We start from the raw sequence: 25,217 nt of genomic DNA on the forward strand, positions 1-25,217 counted from the left end.
TCTCTGCTCTCTGCACACTTTTCAATGTTTCAAGTTGTCTCAAAACCAAATAAATAAATGTAATATATTTTCACCACTGTTGAGCTTCCTAAATTCATATTACATGCTTAAGAAACATTAAGACAGTGACCATCCTGAACAGAGAATCCAGGGGCTACAGAACTCACTGCTTTGGAATATCTGTGCTGATTTGCAAGTCCCTTGGATTGCAAAGAAGTCAGAAAATGAAACCTTTGGTAATGGCTCATTTCCAAGCCTTTACGGACAGATCAGTGGCAGCACACAGAATTATTCTTGGAGAGAAAGCAGGGCATCCTTAGTTGTTCCCTGTGCACAAAGGAAGTCAGTGATTGTAAGGCAGCTGGAGACTTGCAGGTCCCAGACATGCTGGGGGAGACCATGCGCTGCCCCTGCCTGAGCACACCTGAGACTTCAACTCCCTCAGGGAATGGGAGCTGATCAAAGGCACCCCTCTGATGATGTAGTATGGCCTCACTTTATTTAGGCAAATCTTACAGGTTGAAAAAGACCTCAGGAGTTTTTTCAGCACAGTCCTCTTCCTTAAGCTAGGACCGACCCTGCCTAAACTGTTCTTGACAGATGTTTGCACAACCTGGCCCAAAGCCCCTCCAGTAAAATCAAGGACCTACCATTTCTTAGTGACATCTTTTTCTGGGGTTACCTATCCCTCCTATAGCAATTTTACCCTAATGGCTAATCTAAATCTCTTCAGCTGGATTTTAAGTCCCAGACATTGCACTTTCTAAAACAGATGTGCAGAACCATTCATTCCCCTTTTCTTTGCAACTGGAGGTAGACAGACCCTGAACAATTAGGAGGCAAGAAAACCCATGGGGAAAAGGTTATTTACATAAACAGGATCACAATATGTGTGTGTTTATGTATTTATTAGTTACAAAAAGAAATTCACAATCTCTTTTCTTTCCTAATTAAAACACCCAGTTTGCCCTGCTGCACAATTGCTATGCAGATTTAAAATGGGGACTTCTGTAGCTATTTTATGGCTAATCAAATGAGTAAATATAGTGATCTGCTCCAGTTCCCATTCTGATTACACAGTGTAGCTATTTCATTCCTTCAATAAGATCCTTGCACCCAAAAAGAACAGTTTAACGAGCTTCAGAGCAGAATGTTAGGCTCAATTTCTCTAAAGGGTAATAGAGTGGGAGTGTCTGTATAATTAAGCTTTGTTGGGCTCCTCCCTCACTTTACAATACTTTCTATACAGAGCTTTCACTGTCTCTACAGGTCCCCATGTTAAAGCAGCAAAAAAATGCAGAGCACATTAAATTCATACTGGTTGTGCAGAGGAGTTTTGGAAGACACAAAAAGCTGGAGAAATGCTAGTTATTTCAGCCCAAAAGGGCCCAAGTTTTAATTTAGCTTTAGCAGTAAAAGCACACACGTACATATCTTATTCATCTATAATGTATTGGACTCTTAGACATTTAAGATTAGAAACACTACTAACACTGATCAAATCACAGTATAAAACACTAAAGTAAACTCTACATTTTCTTCTCTGCATAGAATTTGGGATTAAATTAACAGCACACAGTCTATAATGAGAAACATTATCTAACACATTTGGAAATGTGTTGAATTCCCTTACAGAAAATAAAAGTATTTAAGATACTGATTTTTCACTGGAAGAAACAATTTTTTTACATAAGCCAGCAAAACCATAGTATTTTGTGCTTGCAGAAGAATTTTCAGCTGAAGGTCTGAAAATCCTTTCTGAAGTCAGATAGCCAGGTGGGATATGTGATTATTACCAACTCTGTTTTACAGATAAGTTATTAAGATAACTTAATGCTAGAACACTTCAAAATGTTACTGAAAATACACGGACATGTCGGGGAGAGGAAAGGGAAAACATTAGATCCCATTTGGTTCCAAAGCACTGTGACTGCATCAGACCTCTTCCAAATCAGTCATCTTGTGTATCTCCTATCACTTTGTATTTGCATCAAAGTGACTATGGATTCTGTCTTTGGAAACTATCATACAAAAACCTTGGCCAAGAGGTCAAAAACTAGTTAAATTGTTCAATTCTGCAACAACTGAAAAAATAGGGCACTAGGGAAGTTACTCTGAAAAGAAAGTCCCACAGCCAAATCACAAGCTTCACTTCTAATCAGTAAAATCCATTACTTCAGAGTAAGTCATCAGCAAATAACAAAGAAACTAAGACGGGTCCAGGAGCAACTTCCATTTTTTGGCATTGAAACTCACCAGCTTGCAATGAGACAACAAATGGATACTGCACTGTATTGCACTCCTTTGCCACAGGATGCTTTACATTCCAGAGATCCATTTGAGTTCGTAAAGCAACTGGATGATCTGATGGAGGAAAAATCCCTGACTGTTATGGAAGACATCATTTTTATCAAGCCAATCCCTGTGAACACCAAATTCTTAGATAAAGGGAAATATTCTGGGGGACTATTTATATGAATTTGCAGTACTCTTGTCTTCTTCCTTTGGTATTTACTGGGAAGCACACTGAGGTGGAGTGACCATCTGAGGAAGGATGGACAACCTTAGGTTCTTAATTTCAGGCCTATCTTCACCAACACTTGCTAGCAAGATACTGAAAAGGCAAGGCTTACATGCCAGTTCCTGATCCAAGCAGGTTTTTGTTGTTTTGTTTGGTTTGGTGGTTGGGTTGTTTTTTTGGTTTTGTTTTGTTTGGTAGTGGTTGTTTGGGTTTTTTTTTGGTTGGGGTGGTTTTTTTGTTGTTGTTGGGTTGTTTTTTTTTTTTGTTGGTTTTTTTTTGTGTTATTTTGGTTTTTCTTCCTAGAAACCAGGCTTATTCTACTTCTGCCTATAAAAAAAAACAAACAGGAGTAGACCAACACTATAATGATAGGAGCTGGGACAAAAGGTACTTGACTGAGTACAAGACGTGACTTCCCTCCAAGCTCAACTGCAGGACTACAAGGTCCTACAACATTAAAAAAGCATTTATCTGAGTCTAGGAAGCAGGATACCAATGCTTTCATCAAACAAGCCAAGCTAGAGCTGGCTTTACAACAGCCAGCATTTAAGATACTCAAGAAAACTTGGCAGATAAATAAGATATTAAAAATTCCCCAGGGGATAGCCTTCCAACAGAGTGAAAGTGCTGCTTCTTCTTCATGTGAGAAGACCTATTACTGGAAGACCAGCCAACAGCATGTGATGGAGCTAGTGCTGGATACACTGGCACAGTGTGTATGCAAGGGAGATGGCAATCTGAGCATGAAGTCTTACTGCTTCCCTTATACCATACTGCATCTATCCACAGGAAAAGTTCTCAGCTGTTATTGGGCACAACGTCCCACTTGGAAAGCCAGCTCAAGCATTTCTACAGAACAAGAGGATCTCCTTCACATTTCCTTGAGTTATGAGCTTACCACTCCTCGGAGGTGCATTAGCTGATTGAGGGATCTGATCCGGATGTATATGGCATTTTTTAGCTGCTCAAGCAAAAAACTAACTTGAAAATGGCAAACAGTACCTTGGCAAGTAATTCAAAGACAAGCAGACACCTGCTTTGGTGTTGGCTGTGCTAGCTTAGCCACACAGAAAAGTCAAACAGCTGAACAAATTTGTAGTGTTCAACATAAGCCTTGAAGAGAGGCAATTTATCCCAATCCACCCAGGCTGCAGCCACAGAAGAGTGGAAGAAAGCCACAGGGGTCCAGTAGCAAATACTACAGGTCACAAATAGCACAACATGACCTACACATCCTCACTACACCAGGTACTGAATACTCATCCAAACACCTTACATTGGGCAGGCGAGCAAAGAAATGGGTTTAACCCTATTCAACAAAAGTGGTGCAGCCCAGAGAAACCAGATGGCTCAGCCAAGACTACAAAACAGCAGGCGAGAGGGCTGGGAGTCTCAGGGACACATTTACAACACAGGTACGAGAACCCACCTCAGGTTCAGGGCGGAACTACATTAAAAGAAAGACCAGATCAGTGATAGATGCTTCAGAGTGAGTATTTATTTCCTTCCCCCTCTTTCAGTATAGCCTTACTATCTTTAGTAAGCTTAGAGGCACAATTACAAAAGCTAATGCCACACAGTCAAACCTGACCTTTCTCAGGGCCAAAGCCATGAATTCCTACCTGGCAAAGCTCTGATGTATGCATCTGAGAGTCCCATAAAGTGCAGCAAGGAAAGCCCCTTCAGGGTTCAAGCTGCTGTTTTACAAGAGACATTTTTAGCCTATAATTTTATCTCTTCCATCTTTCCAAGTTGCTTGAAATTAAAATAAACATGGACAAGGGCCTAGGATTTTATCTGTCACATATTGCTATCATTAAACACACTCGAAACAAGTGGGTTTAGTTCAAATAAAACTGTCTCTTCCCTCTCCCTTTCTCAGCTCAACAAACATCAAATAGGAAACTGCACTCCAATACATTCAAAAGCAATACACGTTACACCATGAGTAGATGATCCATCTGGCAGGCTGACACAGTAATAAGTTTGCTTAATTGTCAAGTCAGGCATATTACAGACCCAGTCTGTCAGTCCTTTTATTACAGCTTTGTACCAGGAAATTTCAACTGCTTTGTACTTTACATGTGAAGACGTGGTATGCATCCACACAGTAGTAGCACACATGCACAGGCACATATATGAAGTGTCACTGAGAACAAGGAGATTAAATTAAGCAAGGAAATGCTCAAGTCAAATAGCTCTTAGCAGCTGTATACGTTTCAGTATGGAATAACCACCCAAAGAAAGCAATGAGATATTTACATTTAATTTATCTGAAACTGGACTGGTGAAAACACTTGATTATAGGGGATAATCCAGCACTGGCTCATAAGCTAAAGAGCCAGAGATCCTAAAATGTTTCTTCCATTTATATTTTCTAAGCAATCAGCCCAGTATTTCATTTTTGGCTCCACACAGTTCCTATCATACAGCCAGTCTCCTGAGATTGTCCGTATATTCTCCTGGCAAATCACTGAGTACACCCAGCAAATGATCGAATTCATCAAATGGTTGTTTTGCCTTTAAAAACCCCACAAAACAAAGAAGAAAAAAAAACCCAAACCCAACCCCCTTTTTCCTCCTTTGCTTTTGTACCTTACCTCATCTCCTCCTCTTCATTAATAAGCTCAAATGATGTTATTTACAGGAAGAATTTGAGGTCTTCCAAAACACAATTTGTAGGAAAGATGCCAAATATAAATTGTATTCTCTAGATCGCATACATTTGTGATTTTTACATGAGCACACACACACATGTTCAATATAGAAACAGCAGGTGTTCCCTAAAGTTTTATTGCCATTAGTTAGAAATGACCACGTTACTCAACAGTGTCAAAGCCAAGTTTTGTCAAAGGCAAGTCTTGCCAAAAAGCTAAAAAGCCTGATGATTTCCAGTAGTATACAGCTCTGCTTTGGGGTGCTAGCTCTTGCAGATACCTCCAAGACCTAACAGTGATCTACATTTACCCTAAAGAAGCATTTAATGATTGCATCCTCTGTATGGTATCTCCACAGCTGCAAAGTACAGAGTGCTCTTGAGCACAGTAGCAGCTCTTTGTCACTGGGGCCTCATAAAACACTGTGACCTTCACGGCCACCCCGTTCAACAGCCAGATACCCCATCTTTGTACTTTGGACATTAGCCGCTGATGTGGACTTCAGTCAAAATGTTTCCAGAAAAAGATTAAACAGAGTTCAATACAGTATTTGTACTATCTCCCTCCTGGACCACACAATGCTCAAAAAATCCCAGCTGAATAACAGGGGTTTATCCACCACTTTTTAAGACTACAAAAACAGTCCTAACTGCACACATCTCTCATGTAATGCACAGCTGATCTTTCTGCAAACCAGCACAGTAATCAACCCCAAAACCTTATCTTTCCCCTTGACAATCACAGCTTGAAACTGCATGTGCCTCCTTGGCTTTGTGCTGGACGGAAACAGAACTGTACCTCCCATCCTTCTTGAACTTTCCTTGCATCATGAGTTAATGGTTTTCAAAGAGGGAATCAAAATTGCCTGAGCCCCCAAGACAACTGGAACAATTTCTGGTATGAAAGCTGGTGATGCCTCATGGCTTCTTGGGACAGCAGCAGGCTCTCATCAGCTTCTTACCAATCACTCTAGTCTCTCATCAACCCTGAGATAAACAGCAGTACAGTACAGTATGACAAGATATTGAAGTCTCTGACCTGGGTTATGCTAATAACCAGGTGAAATGATTGCAACAATTTTATCTGTCTCTACACATAATGCCAAAAAAACTGTACAGCCTGCCCTTCCGCTCGCTATACTTATGCACATGGAAATACTTCTTTTGAGGCAAAGGATTCATTGTAAGGCTTAGAATATTTTGCTTGGGCAGGGAGGAATCAGTCTCAGGCTGCATACATTGGGAGAAATAAGTTATAACAATGGCACCAAAATTGCATTTTTCTGGCCAGGTCCATTTTTTATTTTTTTTTTTCCGTTTTGTTTGATTGTTTGTTTTTAAATCTGTAGGAGAAGACAGTAATACTAATTGGACCGACACATTATTGATTTCCCAGAGAAAGAGCAGTTCATTAGAGTGCTCACTTTCAGCTGTGAAGCAACATGTTACGTTTATCTTGCTGTAATATTTTTTCCATTTCATCCTCTTTTAGTTACTCATAGAAGTTTCCTATTCATTATTGAAACACCATATGGCGATAATATATGCTAACACAGGCACAGTGACACAGTCCACAAGCCTGCTATTGAGCAAAAGTTGACAACATAAGGCTGAGAGAATTGCAAGTGCTTCCAAGCCACAATATGTACGTCACCTAATTGCATTTCACTGTGATGCAAAGAAGTCGGAGTAAAGGAAGGAACTTCCTTACAATGAAACTGTAACAGCCTGGAGTAATTTACAGTTATTTGAAGAGCTGTAGCAAGTATCTATCAATTCATAGCTTTGAAATATGGGCTGGGTGTGGGCTGGGGTTTTTTTTAGCCTAGGCAGCTTTAACATACAGAAAGAGACAACGCATCTCAGCATCACAGTCATCTCTCAAAAGACTCCAGACAGGAAGGCAAAAGGCAATCAATTTAATCTTACTTTAATGGTTAGCAGTTTTGAACTAGGAACATCTTGCAACAATCCCAGGATATGCTCAGGCTATAAATGTATCACATTTATTTATGCAGTGCTAGCAGGGTGTAATGCAGAAACTGCACGGCCAGCTCTCATTTTTCTGTAGGGCACTAGATTCTTCCAGGCAACCCTACCTGAAATGGGGCTGGGAACAGATCTGCTCTGCCTTTCTGCTGTCCACAAAGGCCTCTAGGGAGGGGTCCCCTCTTCCTGGTAGGACAGATCCTTGTAAAAACTGACCATGAAAGACAGGACACACCAGGGAACGACAACACCATCCCAGAACATCCCCACTGTGGGTCCAAAGCCCTGTTTCAGAGCAAGCTACACAGTTTCTCTGTCTCTCAGCTCTCCATCTGCAAAACAAAAGAATAAAACTCCTCCTTCCTCAGGACATTACAAGTATAAACACATGAAAAGCTAGAAGCTTCAACCAAACAGTCATCAAGTAAGTAACCACAAGAAATTTTTAAATGATGGGGCTTCCTAGCATGTTTTAGCCTTCATCTTTCAAATGTATTTAGAAACTGTAACTGAAGAAGTTAGTTGCCCTCCTCTTTTAAAGAGCACAACTCAACAGCAGCTCATGTCAGCAGGATCTATGCCTGCACTTCAATGGTCTCTGGATAGATTAGAGGCAATTCAAAAGCATATCAAGGCAACACTCTCCTTGCTGTGAGTGTAATGCACAAATAACAAAGTCATCATTCCTACTTTGATGGAAAGGCTTGGGGAAGATGTCCAGCACAGGCCACAGTGGGAACAAAGTGCCAAGTGATGCACTGCCGTGCAGGTGTTTCTCTAAGCTGCTGTGCTGTTCCCTTGGCTCTGAACTATTTCCTTTCTCTAACAGGGAGGGAAACACAGCTGGTTCCTAGCGCGTACAGAAGAAAAATGCTCAACACAAAAGGAACGAGAAAGCATAAAGAGCAGAGTAAAGGAAGCCTGATTTCCTGCGGACTTGTATCTTGCATCTTGAGCAGACTCTGACCCTTCCTGTTCTCTGCCATTACCTCTCCTGACCGCCGCTCCTGCTTCCCTTCTCCCCTTGTATTAGCCTTGGCATTTGTCTGTGTATGTCAGCCAAACAATCCATGTTTCAGGTCAGAGATCCCGGTTACAGCACAGTCTGGAAGAGCAAAAGTTCAGGTTGCCTGCAAGACACACAGCAGGCTTGGAGCTTTCTGTGTACATGTGCAGATGAGTCAGCCCACGGGCCATGGCGTGTACTGCCAGCATCATGTTGCAGCTCCCTGAGAGACATGGGTCTGGGTCCCTCCTCCCCAGCCACTGAGTTTTGGACACATATACCCCTTTCCTAGAATCACTTAAAAGCAGCCACTGAAAAAACATGTGGAGAGCAGCTAACTGCTGGACACCACTGGGTGCTGGGTGAGAAGAAGGAATCAAGTAGGCTCTCATTTAAAAATAAACCAGCTATTTCCTTGGTGAGCACTGTGCAGGGGAGTGGCTGCCATAACATGGGAAAATCACCACTTTGTGCCAGAGGACTAAGTTCAATTTCCAGCCATATGCAGGTGGTAAAACAACTTCCCAGTTCCAGACTGCTGGGTAGACCAGAGCAATGATACAGGTCCAGAACACCACAACTTTCTGGGCCTGAGGGTTTGAATCCTCCAGGGTTTACTGTCAAGGCATCAAAAAATCTGCTGGCTGTAAATCACCAAACTGTATCTGAGTATCAAGCAACACCTTCCCACAGAAGAAAAGTAAGTTCTCTTACTTCCTCTTCTTGGATCACACACTCCAAGATAGAAGGGGATGCATCTCCCCACACCTGAGACCTCTCCAAATCCTTTTGATAGTGGACGTTCTCATGTACATTCTGCTCATCCATTCACATGTGCTACTGGAGGAGCATAAATCCATGACAGGGTTCCCACGTTCTGGCCTCAGCTTTGCTGGTGACCCATACACATCTCAAGTCACCTAATCTCCCAGTGCCTCAGTTCTTCTCTCGCCCATGAAATAGCAAGCATACTTCCGTATTTCACAGGGTTGCTGTCACGGTGGTAAAGCTAATGCTGCTGAAGCACTCAGATGCATCGACCCGTGCAAGGATGCAAGTAGAGTCTGCATCTCAATGAAACACAAGTCTCTGCCCTAGAGGTGGCTGCTTTTTGCTGGCTGGACACATGGGTAGTTCGTGAAGTGCGCTGGGTCCCATTGAGATGAGTGCCAAACCACAGAGAGTGCCAAAAACCAAGGATGGGGAAATGATGACAGGCTTCCTGAAATAATGGTATATAGCAGTTTGGTCCCATTGCAGGGAAAAAGATGGAAAACAAAACATAACAATAGGTAGAAGGCCTTGAACAGCTTTAGCGAGAAAGAGCCCTACTCTCAACCAGTCACAACAAAACAATTACAAGCGCAGAATGAAAAAAAGACCAAATTGTGAGGTACTATTTGCTTTTTATCACTGTTCCCAAAGTAAATGTTTATCTTTATCCATACACAAATTTGAGATGCCTGCAGAGATTTTAAAGTCCAATATATCCTGCACTAGTCGTCATCTCAGACTGTAGCCAAGCACGTAGGCAGAAAACCCAAATGAATGCAAAAATGAGTAAGGGGAATGGGGAAAAGTAAACCTTACTGAGATTTCTGTGAACTTGATTATATATCAGAAAAAAGAGACAGCAGGAGTAGTGCTGCTTTATTTTCACTCTGATGATAATACAAGAGGAAGAAATAATACCCTGCAAAGGTCACTCTTATCTTGTTCATCTGTGACAAGCTGATAATCTGGGATCGCAGAAAACTTTCTTTAAAAATCTTCATGGACATGCTCTTATCAAAAGGATTAAGATTTAATACATACTAGCAGATGCAACCAATTCAAGCATCTGCTAATCAGTGTCAGTTTGCCACACACACCAGCTGGGGCTGATGAGTGCAAGAAAGTTTCCCCTTGTAGAGAAATCCACACATACATGAAATCATGTTGGCTATGCCTCCCAATTCACATGTATGTGGCTGAACATCTCTGCCCTGTGCACACTCCTCAGCCAGCAGGAGTGCCAGGGATGGCGTGACAGATGTGTGCTGCTCGCAGCCAGCATGCCCGCAGTGGCACTCCTAGAAAGCTTCAACCTTGCAACCATCTCAACCACCACCCCCACAGGGTGGGTATGTCACTCTGCCTTTGGAGAGGGGAACCACAGGAGTAAGAGTTTCCTGGACATTGAGGCTTTGCTTCTTGAGTGCTGGGAGTAACCCACTGAAATTCCTCCAGATGGGATGCTTCCTTTTCTACTTTAAGTAATTCACCTGGATTTTCCAAACAGCATAAAGCCAGCATACTGCAGCCAGACGTGGGAGCACAGCTCTCAGAGGTAACCTCGACTTTAAAACAGCCTGTGCAATTGCTGATATCTGTGACTACGGCAAAACTGTCACGGCCTGCTGAGAACAGCCCTCACCATCAGCCTTGTGGTGAGCCTGCAGGCGCCCTTCTGTGCTGCTACAAGTGTTGGAGCTCATCGGCTTGGGCACACCTCTGAGATACTGTTGACCCTCTGTGTCCATGTGAGCCATTCAAGTCAGTGAGGGTATGGTGGCAACTCACAGCCTGCATGAAAAGCACTGTGTAGCTACATGTGTAGGGCATGTAGCTCTGGAGTAGCAGGACAGTCCTACTAAAAGGTCATCACCACTTTATGATGGACAGGGGATGCTTTCTGGTTTCAGCAGATAGACTTACTCTCAATGAGCCTTTCCGCCCCACAACCAAAGGAATTAAAAAGTGCACAAAACCCAAAATGCTAAGACATCAAGTGAACAAATACAGAGAGCCCCTTGCCATTGGGAAAGTGCTGCCTGGCTACCGTGCTGTGCTGCTGGACTCAGAAGCCTCTTTGGCAAAGCTGCACAGATGTCCACAGTTTAAATGTGCTCAGACCATCAGAAAGAGGCCTGGGCATTTTTATTTACTTCAAATATCATCTCTGAAGACAGCAGAAGCTAAGCTATCAATTTCAGCCCAAATTTCATTAAAAAAGACTCAGCACCATTCTGAACACCTGAAACAGCCAAATTCCACTGAGTCCCATAACTAAGGCACCGCAAACTCTTAAACACTACAGGAGTGAGGAATTAATTCAGAACCCACTGATCTTAATTTGCTTGTACCCCTAAACATTCTTTCTTAAAAGAAAGAAAAACATTCCCGACAAAGAAACAGGATGCTAGCAAATACTCCAGGGACTGTGCTTGAAAAATCCTTTTGGTGCATACCAACCTAAGAAACCAGGCTCAGGAATAAAAGGAACAAGGAAACCATACTCTGAGCCTGGACTAGCAAATTTGCATGGATTGTTTTGAACACAGATTCAGCAGTCCGCTTTTTGCAGCGCCCGTATGTCAGTTCCACAGCTCAGACCAAAAGCAATCATAAAGCTCTTTTTCAGTGTTAGAGGAATGCACTGCTCTTTGCTGAGCAGAAGGCCTTATTCATGGTTGGAGATACAGCTATGTGTAAACAAAGATAAAACACCTGAACTCTTAGTCATGCATTCCTGGTGCATCTATAAGTGGGGCACTATAATTAGAAATGCACATGGAAGAGCACTCCTAGGGGTCTTCAGCACTCAATATTTCGCCTTGTTTCTTATTTGCCATCCCACAGCTGAAACTGTTCAATCCTGTCCCATCACTTCGCAAGAAAATTTGTCCATTGCCTTTTCACTGCTTTTGTTATCCCCAAATGGTTGTCAAAAGAAGTGATGGAATAACAACCAACACTGTCAAACATTTAAATCCTTTTTAAATTCCAGTCACTAGAAGACATTACTTCCCAGTATGTTTGGAATTTAATGAAAATGTATCACTTTTTAAAATTTAATTTTCTTTACTCCTTTATTGTTCTGCAGCTCACAGTGAGAATGAGCTTCTTTTCCTTGAAAATATTGCTGACTTAGGCTGAGAGTGTTGCATAGTAGCAGATGTCTAGTACTGGGGGTAATGATACAGAGGCAGGAACATAAGTGTGAATCCCTAGATACCTCACCTAACTTTGCCTTCATTTTCCCCACCTGTTAGATAAAAGATAAAATTTATTTCTCTTTTTCATTATCTGTACAACCACGTTACCTAAAGGCCTTCAATCCAGACCAAGATTCCAAGTTCCTAGATGCCATACATGGGTAGTAAGTGGCAAATCACACTGAAGAGGTTGCCAAGCTACAAGGACAGAAGAGATTTTGAGAGGAAGCAGAGTAGAAATGCTACATTCAAGGTCGTTTAGCAAAGTGGTGGTAGCTGGGAATGAAACAGGTCTCCCGTGTGCCAGCCCAGCCCAGCCAGTCCCCTCTGGATCAAGCTGCCTCTGAGAGCTGTACCCAAGCAGATTTGATCTTGACCATCAAATCATGGGCTTTTTGCTTCTTAAATACTCCATAAATTTGGGCCACCCACTATTTGCTTTTAAAAAAAAGACCAATTACCCTTGGACCAGGTGTATCTTGTACACTTCCCACAAAGTCCTGGTACACCTCCCACAAAGTCCTCTTTTACTGAACAGACAATCTGCAGTGAAAAAAAAAAACCTGAGTTTTTGTATGCTGCTATTTCCAGTATTTCATTTTCACAGCCTCTGCTGGAAGCCCCCTCTCCAGAGTCACAAAGTTTTCTTGTTTTTCAAAAAGGTGCAAACATTTATCTCATGGGCTTAAGGCCTTGCTGCACACATTTCTTAAGCAAGGATTTAAGCAGAATGGGTACAAATTTAGGAAAATACCCCTTAACAGAGGAGCCAGATGACCACAGCATTCACCAGCTCCCCTAGTCGGAGTTCACCCTGCTCCCATCCATGGAAATTATGCACCTAAATGCCTTGTCTATACGGTCTCCTTTTATTAGTGAAAGGCATAGTGGGTTCTCTTCCTCTGAACTTTCCAATGAGTTCAAGATCAGGTAATGTTTGGTACTTTCTAAACCTTCAGCTACTGCTGAATTTCTTTAATTCAGTCTCCCCTACATCACCTCACATGACAGAAAGCACCCTTAGATGCTGTTGTGTTGCAGTAAAAGATGACTTAGTTTTGTAATTTTCTGCTCTTTCTGATCGGTGCATTTTTGAAAGAAAAACACCTAGCATCTTAATCACTTGTGACTTCTCCTATGATTTAGTCAAAGAGACTTTCACTTGCAAGTCATGGGCTCAGCCCAGGGTTGAGGTGATGGTGATTGAAAGCTGCTTCTGACCCACATATTGCTGATAGTGAATATGAAGTAAACTACCAATGCCTAGAAAATGTCTGCTCAGGGTACTCTCAACAACTGCCCCAAGACAGAGACAAAAACTAACCAGGAATGAAGCCCGAGAGAATTTTCACTTTGAGGTTCAGCAACACTGTGGTTGACTCATATTGGGGTACCACATTCCCAGAAGGACCTCCTCCCATCAAACCTGCTGCTATGAGGAGAAAAGATCTGTTCTCCTTCATAAAGGATCTATGCTGCAAAAATGCTTTTCAAACTCATCACTTTAGAGGAGAGGGAAACAGCTCTGCAGGACAGCTTCCTACCACCTCTGCCCAGGCAATGGGAAGCAGCCAGCAGGACTTTGATGCTATCTCTACCTTCATTTTCCAGCTCAGCTGACTTGAATTAGGCAGAACCACTGAGTGCAAGGAGGGTGCTGCTGACCACAGGTGTCAAAACTCTCTCTCCTTTCCCTCTATTAATGGCAGTCATTTTTACTTCATTACAATGTCCTTGTCACCTGCCTGGCACATAAAAATATATTACCAGAGTGATGCCAGGGTAAGCAATGCATGGATGGTGCAGAGATTCATACTCATCCATGTCCTCAACAGCAGGTCTGCTGGCCAAGGAGAATTGTCTGGGGTTGACACTGGCACACCCAGTCTGAGAATTATTCTTTTCAAACCTTCTGCAGAGGGTACAAATCTCTGTGCTTCAGAGGCACCTCGTGGTGCAGTGTGTCTCATTGCAATCCTGAACTCATACCAAGGATCAAAAGAGCTTTCTTCCCTGTGAGTTTATGCCAGTGTGTAGGGTATGTTAGATAAACTGCTTGCCATTATCCTGCTATCACTCCTACTTCAGTGAAAGAGGACTATGTTACAGTTTAGTTTATATTGCTTTAAAAGTATCGTGACGATAATATACAAAAAAGAAACCTAACATAAAATTTTTCTTATTGCAGAATAGGAGTACCCCCAAGGGCAAGGTATACCTATAAAATTATTATAATGCTTTAACTGCATAAGCACAACTGGAAACATCTTCTCTGAAAACAACTCATAACTCTATTTTCCTACCTGCAGCCATTATCCTGATAAATTTGGGAAGGTCATCTAAGGTGTAATCCAATAAACATGCTGATGTTCTGAGTAAGTACCTCACAATTTGCAGCCTAATCTATTAGCCTACTATAAGACTATCAAATGACTCACCAGTTTTAATACTTAGTACATATCAAACAAAGGAAAATATCAAAGCTTTACATTCTAGTTCAACCTTTCAAGGACTTGAGTAGTCTTTAATTACAGCAGATGATACATTCAACTCCAGCATTTTCTTTCTCTAACAGCTATACTTAGAAGTTGCTGTAGCTGTACTTCTCACAGGACATCATTACATTAACCCATAAATCCTGAAAAGTCTGATAAACTGAACAAAGAAAGTAGGGATTTTAGTAGAAAATCTCAGAAATGAAATTCAGCTTCTTCTGCCCACTGGATCGCACACAGTGATTGTGATGCACCAAGGAGCAGCAGCATCACTCCTGGGTAGGAGGACAAGTCTTCAGTACCCCCACCTAAACTGTGGGCAAGAAGCCATGGGAACAAGCATGTGCGCTGAGCAGCACACATCATCTTCAAGGCTGATGAACTTAAACAGTCAGATCAAGTCCAAAACTCGGTATATGCCTTCCAATCCTCCAGAAAATGAAGCACACCTGCAGAACTATTTGAACGCTATGATTTTTTTTTAATGTTACAGGTACAGAATAAAAGTTAAGAAAAACAACCTATTCACAGAATATCTGACCCCAAAGGAAGAAGCACCAGGAGACTGTCAGCAGTACTGTCCTCAAACTGCAAACGCTCAGCAAAGTGGTTACAGAAGGTTACAGAAGTTACAGGCTGGAGCTGACCTCCGGCATTGACAAGGAGAACGGTAAGTAAAAATCTCTTCCAGTGTTTTGACACAATAAAGTCTTTCTCAGTAACAGTATGCATTCTTATGTGTCTGGCCCACGCAAACAGAATGAACATGGGTTATTTGACATTGTGCCTGAGCACTATCACTGTTACAACTGTCTCATTTATCACAACAAAAACCCACTGGGAAAAGGACTAAATTGTATCTGGTTTACACTGTTGCTCTTTTTGACTGGCTGACCCAGATCAGACTGTTCTTCAAGGACAAGTCTGTAAGTTTATGCAAGAACTGTGCACATGCTGCTAGGATAAAAGAAGAGTTTATCAGGAGGTCCCCGCAGAAGGGATGGAAACCACACAGGTCACCATGCCAGAGCCTCTGTGTGCAGATGGATGCTTTCAAAAGTGCACAAATATGATTTAACTCTGCTTTTGCTAAGCTCACAGGCTTAAACAGAGCAAATCTAAACAAACTAAAAGCTACTTTAGTTCTGTTCCAAAGGTACTGGTTCTCAAGTGCTTAAAAGAAATGCAACAACAAAAAGAACCAAAAAAAACCACTAACCAAAGAGAAGGCCTGTTTTGGTAATGGGTGTGACCGCATCACTCAGCTACCCTTTGGTACTTTTGATTTCTGAGATTTTATTCAGGGCTGACATCGGTAAGACAAACACAACATAACATATAGCTGCACACATACCTACATACCCATACACAAGTAAGAAATTAGGCCAGTCCTGAGATTAGGAAGCAAAGGCAGGGTACAACTGGGCACAAGTACATCTGGGATGATTTTACAAGATCTCAAGAACTGCCCTTTTTAAAGTGCCACTGGGGTGTCATACTTCCTCTGATAAATAGATCACATCTCACCAGAACTTAAATAGCTCCACTTAAGCACTACCTAGATGAGTGACAAAAACTAGCTGAGCTGCTGTCACCCCTGCAGTCCTTGTCTAGACACAGCAGAGTAAGTGCGAATTCCAGTCTGCCTTGCTGGGCTACAGCCACCCTGACAGCTGAGCTACAATCCAAGCCACTTCATCGCCACTGATTAGATGACAAAAACAAAAGAAAACAGCTTGAGACATGGATATCTGGGTCTTTCTGGCAGTGTGACACATAAAAAGTTAACAAAACAGAAAAACAACAAGGGAAAAAAAGCCGAACAGTACTTGTGAACTGAGCAGGTTTTAATTCACAAGCTATTGTTGGTGGAAAGTCAAGGCAAATGAAATACCATTTTTTGCAAGTATTTTGGCAATCTAGCAATCAGGATCAGAGGCCCTTCACTCAGAGGTATGGCAGCTTTTGAGCCAGTGCCCCCTTCAGAGTGACTGCGCCCTTCTCTCCATTGACAGCCACATCTGGATGCTATCACGAGGAACTGGCATGCCTGTTTGCAGCAAATACCAAGCGGTTAACAAATTGACTCCAGCAGTCAATGCTGGCCACTTTCCCACTCTCTGTTTATGCAATGTGCCACTAACCTGTTGAGTCCGAGGTTTGTAAGGAGAGCTGCTCTCTAGGTCAGCCAGGATGCTCGTTAGAGAGTCGATTTCTGCATCTAAACTGGACCGCCTCTCCTCAAGTGTCTTGCCACCAGGATTCACCTGAAAGAAGAAAGCAGAGTTCCAGTTATTTTAAACAGCTTGGCCTGCCACTTGGTTTCGTATTGTCCTAATAGAGCTTCTACCATGCCCAGCAATAACTCTTGGGTTGCAGGGAGAAACATGCTGAAATGTTGTAGCTGTCCCCCAGAACCAGCAGCTAGCCTCAATCTAACAAGGATTTAGGCTACTTTGGGTTTTTTCTTAATGTTATTCCCACAATGGTCCTATTGTGTTAAATTGACTTGGAGGATTATGCAACTCAGTGTGCAATCTGCTGCCAAGGTGAAGAAGCAGGACAGTCTCCACTCCCACAGATGGAGAAGATGTATTTTAGAAAGATGCCTGGCTGGGCAGCCAAAGATGGGGACAGACCTGAAGCACCAGGATTCTGAGAGCATCTCTTCTGCCATGTCGCCATCCCAGGCAAAGCAAAAACAGCAGAGCTGCAAGCCACAGTGGCCAGCACCTGGCCAACTGCACCTATTATTATTTCATATCAATTTGTGGTGGCTGTACCTGCATGATTCAAAACTTCTTCACAATTTTCATCTAAAAAATGAGCTCCTCCAAGGAGGAATGAAAAAGTTCAATTCATTTCTAGCAGATTCAAGGTGAGTGGCATGATTTGTGATAAGCAATCACAAAGTAACATAAATAAGGTCCTTGTGAAAAAGGCTATTAGTCAGGAAAGCCCATGCCCAGAACAAGTATGAACATACAGGCAGGACCCTTTCTGATTCAAAACATCTTGCTTTCTTTCTGTTTTCAAAACAGCACAGCCCCACTTGTGCTCAAGATAGGGATGCTCTCTTGGAAGGGAAAACCAAAGTTCTTGAGACAAGTGAAATACTACACACTGGAAGTCTTTTCTAATCCTGAGTAATTTTTCTTTTGTCCTTCCATTTCTGACTTACCTGCAAATTCCCTAGACAGAGTCTCTCTGGTATACATGCAACCACAGAGTTTAGTGCAGAAGATCTCATTCACAGCTTGACTGCTACAATAGCAAAAACACTAAAGATTTACCTAACAGCTCACCTAACTTCAGCTGGAAAGCCTGTTCAGACCATAATAGCACCTCCACAGAAACAACCCAGCTCTGTTTGCCTTCACTCTCAACCAAGTTACTTCTATTTTCCAAGCCAAAAATTTACCTTCTCCTTTGTCTCACTAGTTCACACATAGTTTTTATTTAAATTTCATTTCAGAACCATTCAATCATTATCTGTTTTACGAACTCCCCAGTCATCAATCCAACACATAAATGGCAGGCTGGTCAAAGAGAGACCGACTATGCAAAGCAAGCAGGCTCTGATCTGCCAAGCTTATACGTGCTGAGGCATTCATTAGTTCCTAATGATTACTAAATCTTATTGCATTACAATAAATTTGTCTTGACTAACAAGAAAGTGGAAGCTCCAATGTGCTTTATGCAAGAACACATCACTTAAAAGGCTGAGAGTCAGGTTAGAAACTACTTACAAACTCAACTTCTTGCCTGTTTTTATTATAGAGCCAAGATTTTCCATCCAAGCTGTTGCTCAAAAAAAGAAATACTTTTCACAGGAATTATCCCAGACCATTATTCCTGGATAGCTGTAGTCACCTGGATTTTTTAATCTGCAAGATTACAGTTTCCTTTCCACTATTAGTGCAGTTCATGGCTCTTTCTTGGTTCTTCTTCACCTTCCAGTTTCCGGCCTATAATTACACAGCAGCCACAGGCTTCCAAGACACAAAACCTAAGATTGCTCCACTTCAGAGAATTTTTAAGACAAGCAGCCAAAAGCCAGCCTGGAGAAGGGTGGGAGATGTGAAGGGCACCCAAGGCCCTAACATTTGAGGTGATACATCAAGTCAAAGGCAGGCCCACAAATAGAACCAGAGTCCGCACATGGCCTGTTCAGCATTCTGATCCTGGAGAGTAGGGATAGTGGCAGATGAGAAGATCAGCCAATTTCATTTCTGCCTCTTAGCATTTCTGGGCCATATTATTCCCTGGTTCTCATTCCCCAGAACAATTATGCAACAGCTGACTAGCAAATGCTGCAGAACAAGTTGTAAGATTGTAAAAGTTAAATGTCCTTTGAAAGCCTGGAAAAATAAAATAGCATGGAAACATCTCTATTGCTTCTGCATTCTGTAAAAGATTTAGTTATTCAATTAAAACATAATCAACATAGATTAAGAGTCCAGTTCTACAAATGCTGGAGCACAAGGCAGTATGACAGTCCAACGAATAACACTACTAATGTGTGTAAGGGCTTTTTTGACTGGACTTTAAGTACATTTAATAAAAGGTAATCCTCACAAAGACAGGTTTCTGCTTGCTCTCTCTTCCTCATCTCCACAAATCTTTTTCTCCCCACATTGCTCCAGATCTAACCAAGGGATTTGTTGCACATAGAAACAAGAGTAAAATTTGCAAAGCTAACTTTAGCAAGAGGGTGAAGCTACTTCTCTTCTCATGCTCTTCATCATGACATTGCTATAAAAATTTTATGATATTGCTCTGGAACAAACCCCAAGCACCAGGTCCCAAGGCACAACAGGTTCGCACAGGCATGGCTCTGCTCTGAAGAACACAGACTGGTTAAGCTCATGACCTCACGGATACAAACATCAGAACCAGAAAGAACTCCTAATTCTACTTCTCTCTGGATTTATGGCATTGTTGCAGACATGTTGCTTGTGCTCCCTCCCTTTCAGTGAGCAGAATATGGAAAAACTGGTTTAAAAAGAAAAAGGATGCTATCCTTGGCCTGGCCAATGCAAGTTCAACAAAAAGCAAACATAAGCCAACCCAGTCCAACAAATTACACATGCCAGAGACTATCCACACACGTGAACTTCTGCAACACCTACACTCCTATCCCTTGGCTCAGTTCCTGCTGTGAGACAAAAGAGAGAAAAACAGCAGAGAGCTTCACTGCTTGGCTTGTTTGCCCACTCCTGAATTCCTGGTGTGCAGTCAGAGCAGCTGTGATGGTAATCCACTCCTGAGCCCTGTCAATCCACTCTGTTCTGATGAAAACTGGCTTTAATTATGCTAGTCCTGCCACCCAATACTAGTCATTGCCACAGGTCCCCCCACAAAACCTCAAGGGGCATCATTACAGAACATGCAGCGTAGACGGCAATGCATGGCCTCAAAGTTTGCCTCACTGGGCTAGGAAAGGACGTAAGATTGCTCACCAAGCTAGAAGTCATGAAAAGCACAATAATTTCCCTAGATGCCACCTTTTTCTACAACCTAGATCACCTACTCTTATCACATTTTGCAGGTCACAGCGAGGAAATAAAAATGCTTCTCTTTTGCCTAAGCCAGCTCCTTGCAATGTGCTCAAAGAGAAGAATCTGGCTCCCAGATGTCCTTTCTAGCTCCTGCTCCAAATTCCTTTCCCTACCCACACCCAGCTGCCTCTCTTTTATCCTCCATTTTCCCCTCTCTCCATTCCCTGTTTGTTGCCATACAGTGCTGCAGCTTGGGACAGTCATTAGCCTCTGGGATGAGAGATGAGAGGTGGGCTGCCAGGCTGGCTCTCAGCCTTTACAGGAAATCGTATTGATACCCATCACGTTGCTGTGCCAGGAAAACATGAAGGGTGGCTTTTCAGCAGCAACTGCCTGACTTACATGGACAGCAGAGTAAAAGTAACTCCATAGTCCCAGCGTATATTTTCTGCTAACACAAGACAATGACCAAACTCCTGAACGCTTTCAGGGAATCAGGACTTTGCTCACTACACTGCAACTTTCCAGCACCAAAATCCACCTTCTCCCCATCCACCTTAGCCTTGCTCATGTCTTCTCTAAAGTAGGTTGAGCTGAGCGCATTTCATTAGCATTGTGGCCAGCTCATCCTCTGACAGCTCCCAGGAACGTGAGCTGTCATTACTGGGAAATGCAGTGCTGTTAGATATGTACAGACACGTTCAAGACAGCAGAGCTACAGCTAGACACACAACCTTCCTTGTAGCATCAGCTTGCTCTGCCCATCCTGCTATCACAAGTCACTGATAACCTCCTAACTCACAAGTGGAAGAATGGAGATGAACACCATGGATATTAAGAAAGGTCATAGCTAATCACTCAAAACAAATGGGCTGGGGGCCTCCAGTGCCCTCTGATCCTGGTACATTGTTTTTACTAGGAGCCTGAGGTGCTTGGGGAGCTCTCTATGGGTTGTGACAAGTCAACACAGTCTGCATTTTTACATCCAAGGAGGAAAAGCAGCAAAGGCAGTCATGGAAAGGAAGGGTGAAAGTAACAGAAGCAAGGAAGAGGAAATTTAGGCAAAATCAGGGGTTGTGAACAGATATATAGTAAATAAGGACTTTTGCCTTGAAAGAATTTATTGTCTTTTCCTCCAGTAAATTTGACTGAACTACAGACAAAGATGCACCCACAGTAGCCACCTGCCATGCTCTGCAGGCTGTCAAAATCCTCGAGTAGGCACTGAGGAGGCAGGAAGAGTAAATGAAACAGCTTTCCAAACGGTGAGTTAGCATCTCTTTCTACTGCATGGCCTCAGGTGCTGGGCTTAGCCAGAGCCACAGACAAAGAAGGATGGGGCTCTTATTTTCTGTTTTAGCTAGGGGTGGGCTGGAAAGAGGAGGGAAAGATGTTTGATTTTTATGGTATCCACTGTACATACAACAAGAGATTGTGAGAAATGTTAACCAGGAAGAAGAAAAGAAGTGATTCACTCTTGATATACTTCAGGCTGGAGTTTGTGTTTAATCCCCACACACACACACACTTTCTCTGCCCTTTTTCCAACAACGCCACTGCCAGAGGCAAGATCCTTCTCGGACACACACCTTTGCCACCCCATCTCTCTTCCTGTAAATTTCCCAATGAATTTTTTCCAGGGTCACAAAAGCTGTCTAAAACCCCAAAAGGCACTACAGCGGCAAAAAGATGCATCCCCTATCAGGAAAATGAGGCACCCTGAAGATAAGCTGCTCTGTCTATTTCTCCCCTGAGCCTAAAGACAAGTGCAAACATTTTCTTTCAAATCCCCTAATGTAAATTAAAACAGTCCCAAGAGGCTACCCCACCAAGCATGCACATGGAGGCAAGAGCTGACTGAAGCATTCAGGGCAAGGGGGGTCTAAAGTTGACCGATTCCTAACCACTGTTCCAGGCACCAAGGAGGGACTGGAAAACTAGCTGTGCCCTTTAAAAACAGAAAGATTGAGTCTTTTGAAACAAATCCGAAATGATGGAAGATTTCAGCAGATGTAACCACAGTGATTTCACCAGACATTATTGTATCAAGGATCTAATAGAAAAGAACTTCCCTGCTGTTCCATCAGGCTGAAGCCAGGCCTGAAATATCCTTTTCAGTCTTTTGATGACATCAAGGATAAAAGCCAAAGGGAAGTTAGGTTTTGATTTATTTTTTTCCCCTGCCCTTTCCTGTTTTCAGGCACGGAATAGCTTTACCTGGTTTGTGTTGCTGAATATTAACAGGACCAAAGGAAAACACTTCAAAAGTTTTAAGTGTTCAAAGGCATCATTTGGTGTCTCTGAAACACCACTGTCATTTAACTGAGCAACATTTCTACAACTCTGGACACTTTTGAAGATCTCCTGGTAAGGAAGCAGGTGAGCCTACCCGGAACAGGACTTAAATTGGGTGGAAAGCAATCTACTAAACACCAGCCTACCTTACTGCTCCCAAAAGGGCCAATAAATGTGCCAAATACATTCTCTCAGAGAAGTTCACACCAGCAGCTGTGCCACTTCAAACCACAAGAAACACAGCAGGGTAAAGGGGACTGTGCTTCTGAGGTCCAAGCTCAACCTGGTCATAGACCCATGGCATAGGTCTGGGGTAGCCACAGTCCCATATTCAGTTTCTCCACTCACGGAAAATGAAAATAGCACTGGGAATCCTAAAGATTAACTGATCTTATCTCTGAAGCAACTGGTGTTGCAAAGACCTGCATAGGCTGACAGCTGGGGCAGATGAACAAGCAGCTGAAGAAAAGTTATTTGCTAAGCACTGCTAGGAGACATCTTGCAAAACCTTAATAACGAATTTATAAACTCACTGTGGCATAGGAGGCTTATAAAAAGGACAAATAATAGAAATACTTAGCCTCCCCTCCTCCCCCCAAAAAAGGACCCAACCAACCATGCAACTAGAAGGCATCGGTCTCAGAACAATAAAAAAAGGGTGTGTTTTTCATCACACAACATGCTATTAAAGCTGCAGAGCTACTTCTGCTACATGACACTGTGGTTGCTATGAATTCACATGGATTTCAAAAGCATCTGGAGAAACATGTGGAATAAAACTCCACCAAGATACTTAATAAATAAAAAATGTCCTGTGCTTCTCCTTTTACATTTTCCTCTGGAAGCTCACTACTGACCATTTGTGATCTGATTTGGCTTTCCATAAACATTTACATGAAGCCTCCACTTGTGCTTTCTATTTGCCAGCTGGCACCATTCAGGAGTCACTTCTGCTAGTGGGTACATGTCAGTCTATCCAGGTTAGTAACTGCAAGTTGCCTTAGTGCCAGAGCTTGGACCAACACTGGAAACCCACTTCTCTCCTTCTAGCTGAGTCAACAGAAATTACATTGAATTGCACTCAGCCTCCTGGGACACATATAAAAGACAGCAAAGACTTTGTTGTAGTTACGAATCTGTATAACAATAAGGATTTATATTTCCCTAGAGATCAGTGTGACAGGCACTGCTCACATACAGTGGTTTGGAAAGATCCTCATCCCAAGGAGCTCCTTGTCAATTGAATACCAGCCCCAGGAAGAGAAAGCAGGTAGAAGGGTAAGAGTGAAGTGCTGCGACTCAGGGACACAACCAAGCTCCTCCTGGCCACCAGATGAAGACAGCAACCCACCAGACCAACTCAGCTCCTTAACGGACATTTCATTCTTTGCATGTGCTGTCACAGCCCTGACAAAACATGCCAGAAGACAGCAAACTGCTGTCCAAGCCATCCAATCTCCAGCTGCAATTTCACTGCAGGATGGCCCCAATTTCACATAATTAGAGGCTTGGATCTAAGCCATGGCCATGCTGACCACTGGCCTGTGGAACAGTGGCCCTTGTTCCATCTCTGTTTAATAAGCCATTGCCCTCTGCACATCCAGAGAGGAGCCCCAAACCCAAAACCAGCACCTTGGCTCTGTTCAGGGGCCTGAATGCCACCAGTGTAGATGGGCAGCGATAATGCCAGGGCAGAGCCTAGGACTGTGTTCCCTTCCAAACATCTCCTGCCCCTAACACTGGAGAGAAGCTTTTGCCACGAACACCCATGGTTTCTTCAGTCTTCTCAAGACCACAGAAGAGGGTTTGTCCCTGAATATTAGCTGAGTGAGCAGAAACAAGAATGAAGCTGCGTCACAGAAGTTTAGCCAACAGGCTCCGTGGCCCGAGGCATGCTATGCTGAAGCACTGGGTACAAGGTCAGCAGCAGATGACCTCAGTGGCTGTGATGGGACATGAACAATAGCCCAAAAGAGATTTGCAACAATCCCTGTCCCATTGCCACACTTGAGGACAACAGAAGGCAATTATGTGACAGGAGTAAAGAGGATGCAGAAAATAATTAATGCACTCATTAATTAATTTTCAGCCCAGGGGTCCACTTTCAGGGGTGCCCTGAAATTGGAGATGCCAACACAGAGGGCCTGTGTTGTCTCATCCCCTTAACCCCATCTGCTCTACCTCAGGATGGTATTTTATCCAGGTCCCTGCTCCCCACATCACAGACTGACACATTTACCTTGGACATGCCAACACAGAGGGCCTGTGTTGTCTCGTCCCCTTAACCCCATCTGCTCTACCTCAGGATGGTGTTTTATCCAGGTCCCTGCTCTCCACATCACAGACTGACACATTTACCTTGGACATTCAAACCTGCATGCATCTTTTTCATGCTTCTGACTGCTGCATTTTGCTCACGGAGGGAAGTCCAGGTTGGCTAAGTGGAGCTTTTGAAACTGTTGAAAATGAGCAAACTGACAAATGCCATTTAGTTGACTGGAGGATCTTCACAGTGTGGAACAGCTAGTACACGGGGAAGAGGCACCATGATCCTCAAGCACATGAAAGCAAAAGAATGGATTTGATAAGGAACAGTCAGGATATGAAGAAAGAGGAGGAGTCCCATGAGCTGACATCTGCTAGAGCAGCAGACCTGATGGTCCTGATAGTTTACTTAACATGTCTGATCAAAAGCTTTGGGAGTCTTGTCTGCGTTAAGTGCTACCAGATGCAAAATCTGCAGCAAGATGAGAAGTGTAATAATAAACTAAGGAGGC

General features: G+C 42.9%; 1 protein-coding gene across 11 annotated transcripts in view; it reads right to left on the reverse strand.

Annotated features, from left to right (window-relative positions):
- The window catches only part of LPP (LIM domain containing preferred translocation partner in lipoma), a 311,612-nt gene that overhangs the window by 142,831 nt on the left and 143,564 nt on the right, over positions 1 to 25,217 (reverse strand). For all 11 annotated transcript variants that reach the window (XM_057427444.1, XM_057427446.1, XM_057427441.1 and 8 more), the window contains one exon: positions 16,789 to 16,911. In XM_057427444.1, coding sequence (XP_057283427.1) covers positions 16,789 to 16,911 — 123 coding nt within the window. The remainder of the gene's footprint in view (positions 1 to 16,788; positions 16,912 to 25,217) is intronic.

This window comes from Pezoporus wallicus, unplaced genomic scaffold, assembly GCF_028554395.1.
Source record: "Pezoporus wallicus isolate ANWC-B61680 ecotype Strahan unplaced genomic scaffold, APGP_CSIRO_Pwel_v1 scaffold_7107, whole genome shotgun sequence".
Taxonomy (NCBI): Eukaryota; Metazoa; Chordata; class Aves; order Psittaciformes; family Psittacidae; genus Pezoporus; species Pezoporus wallicus.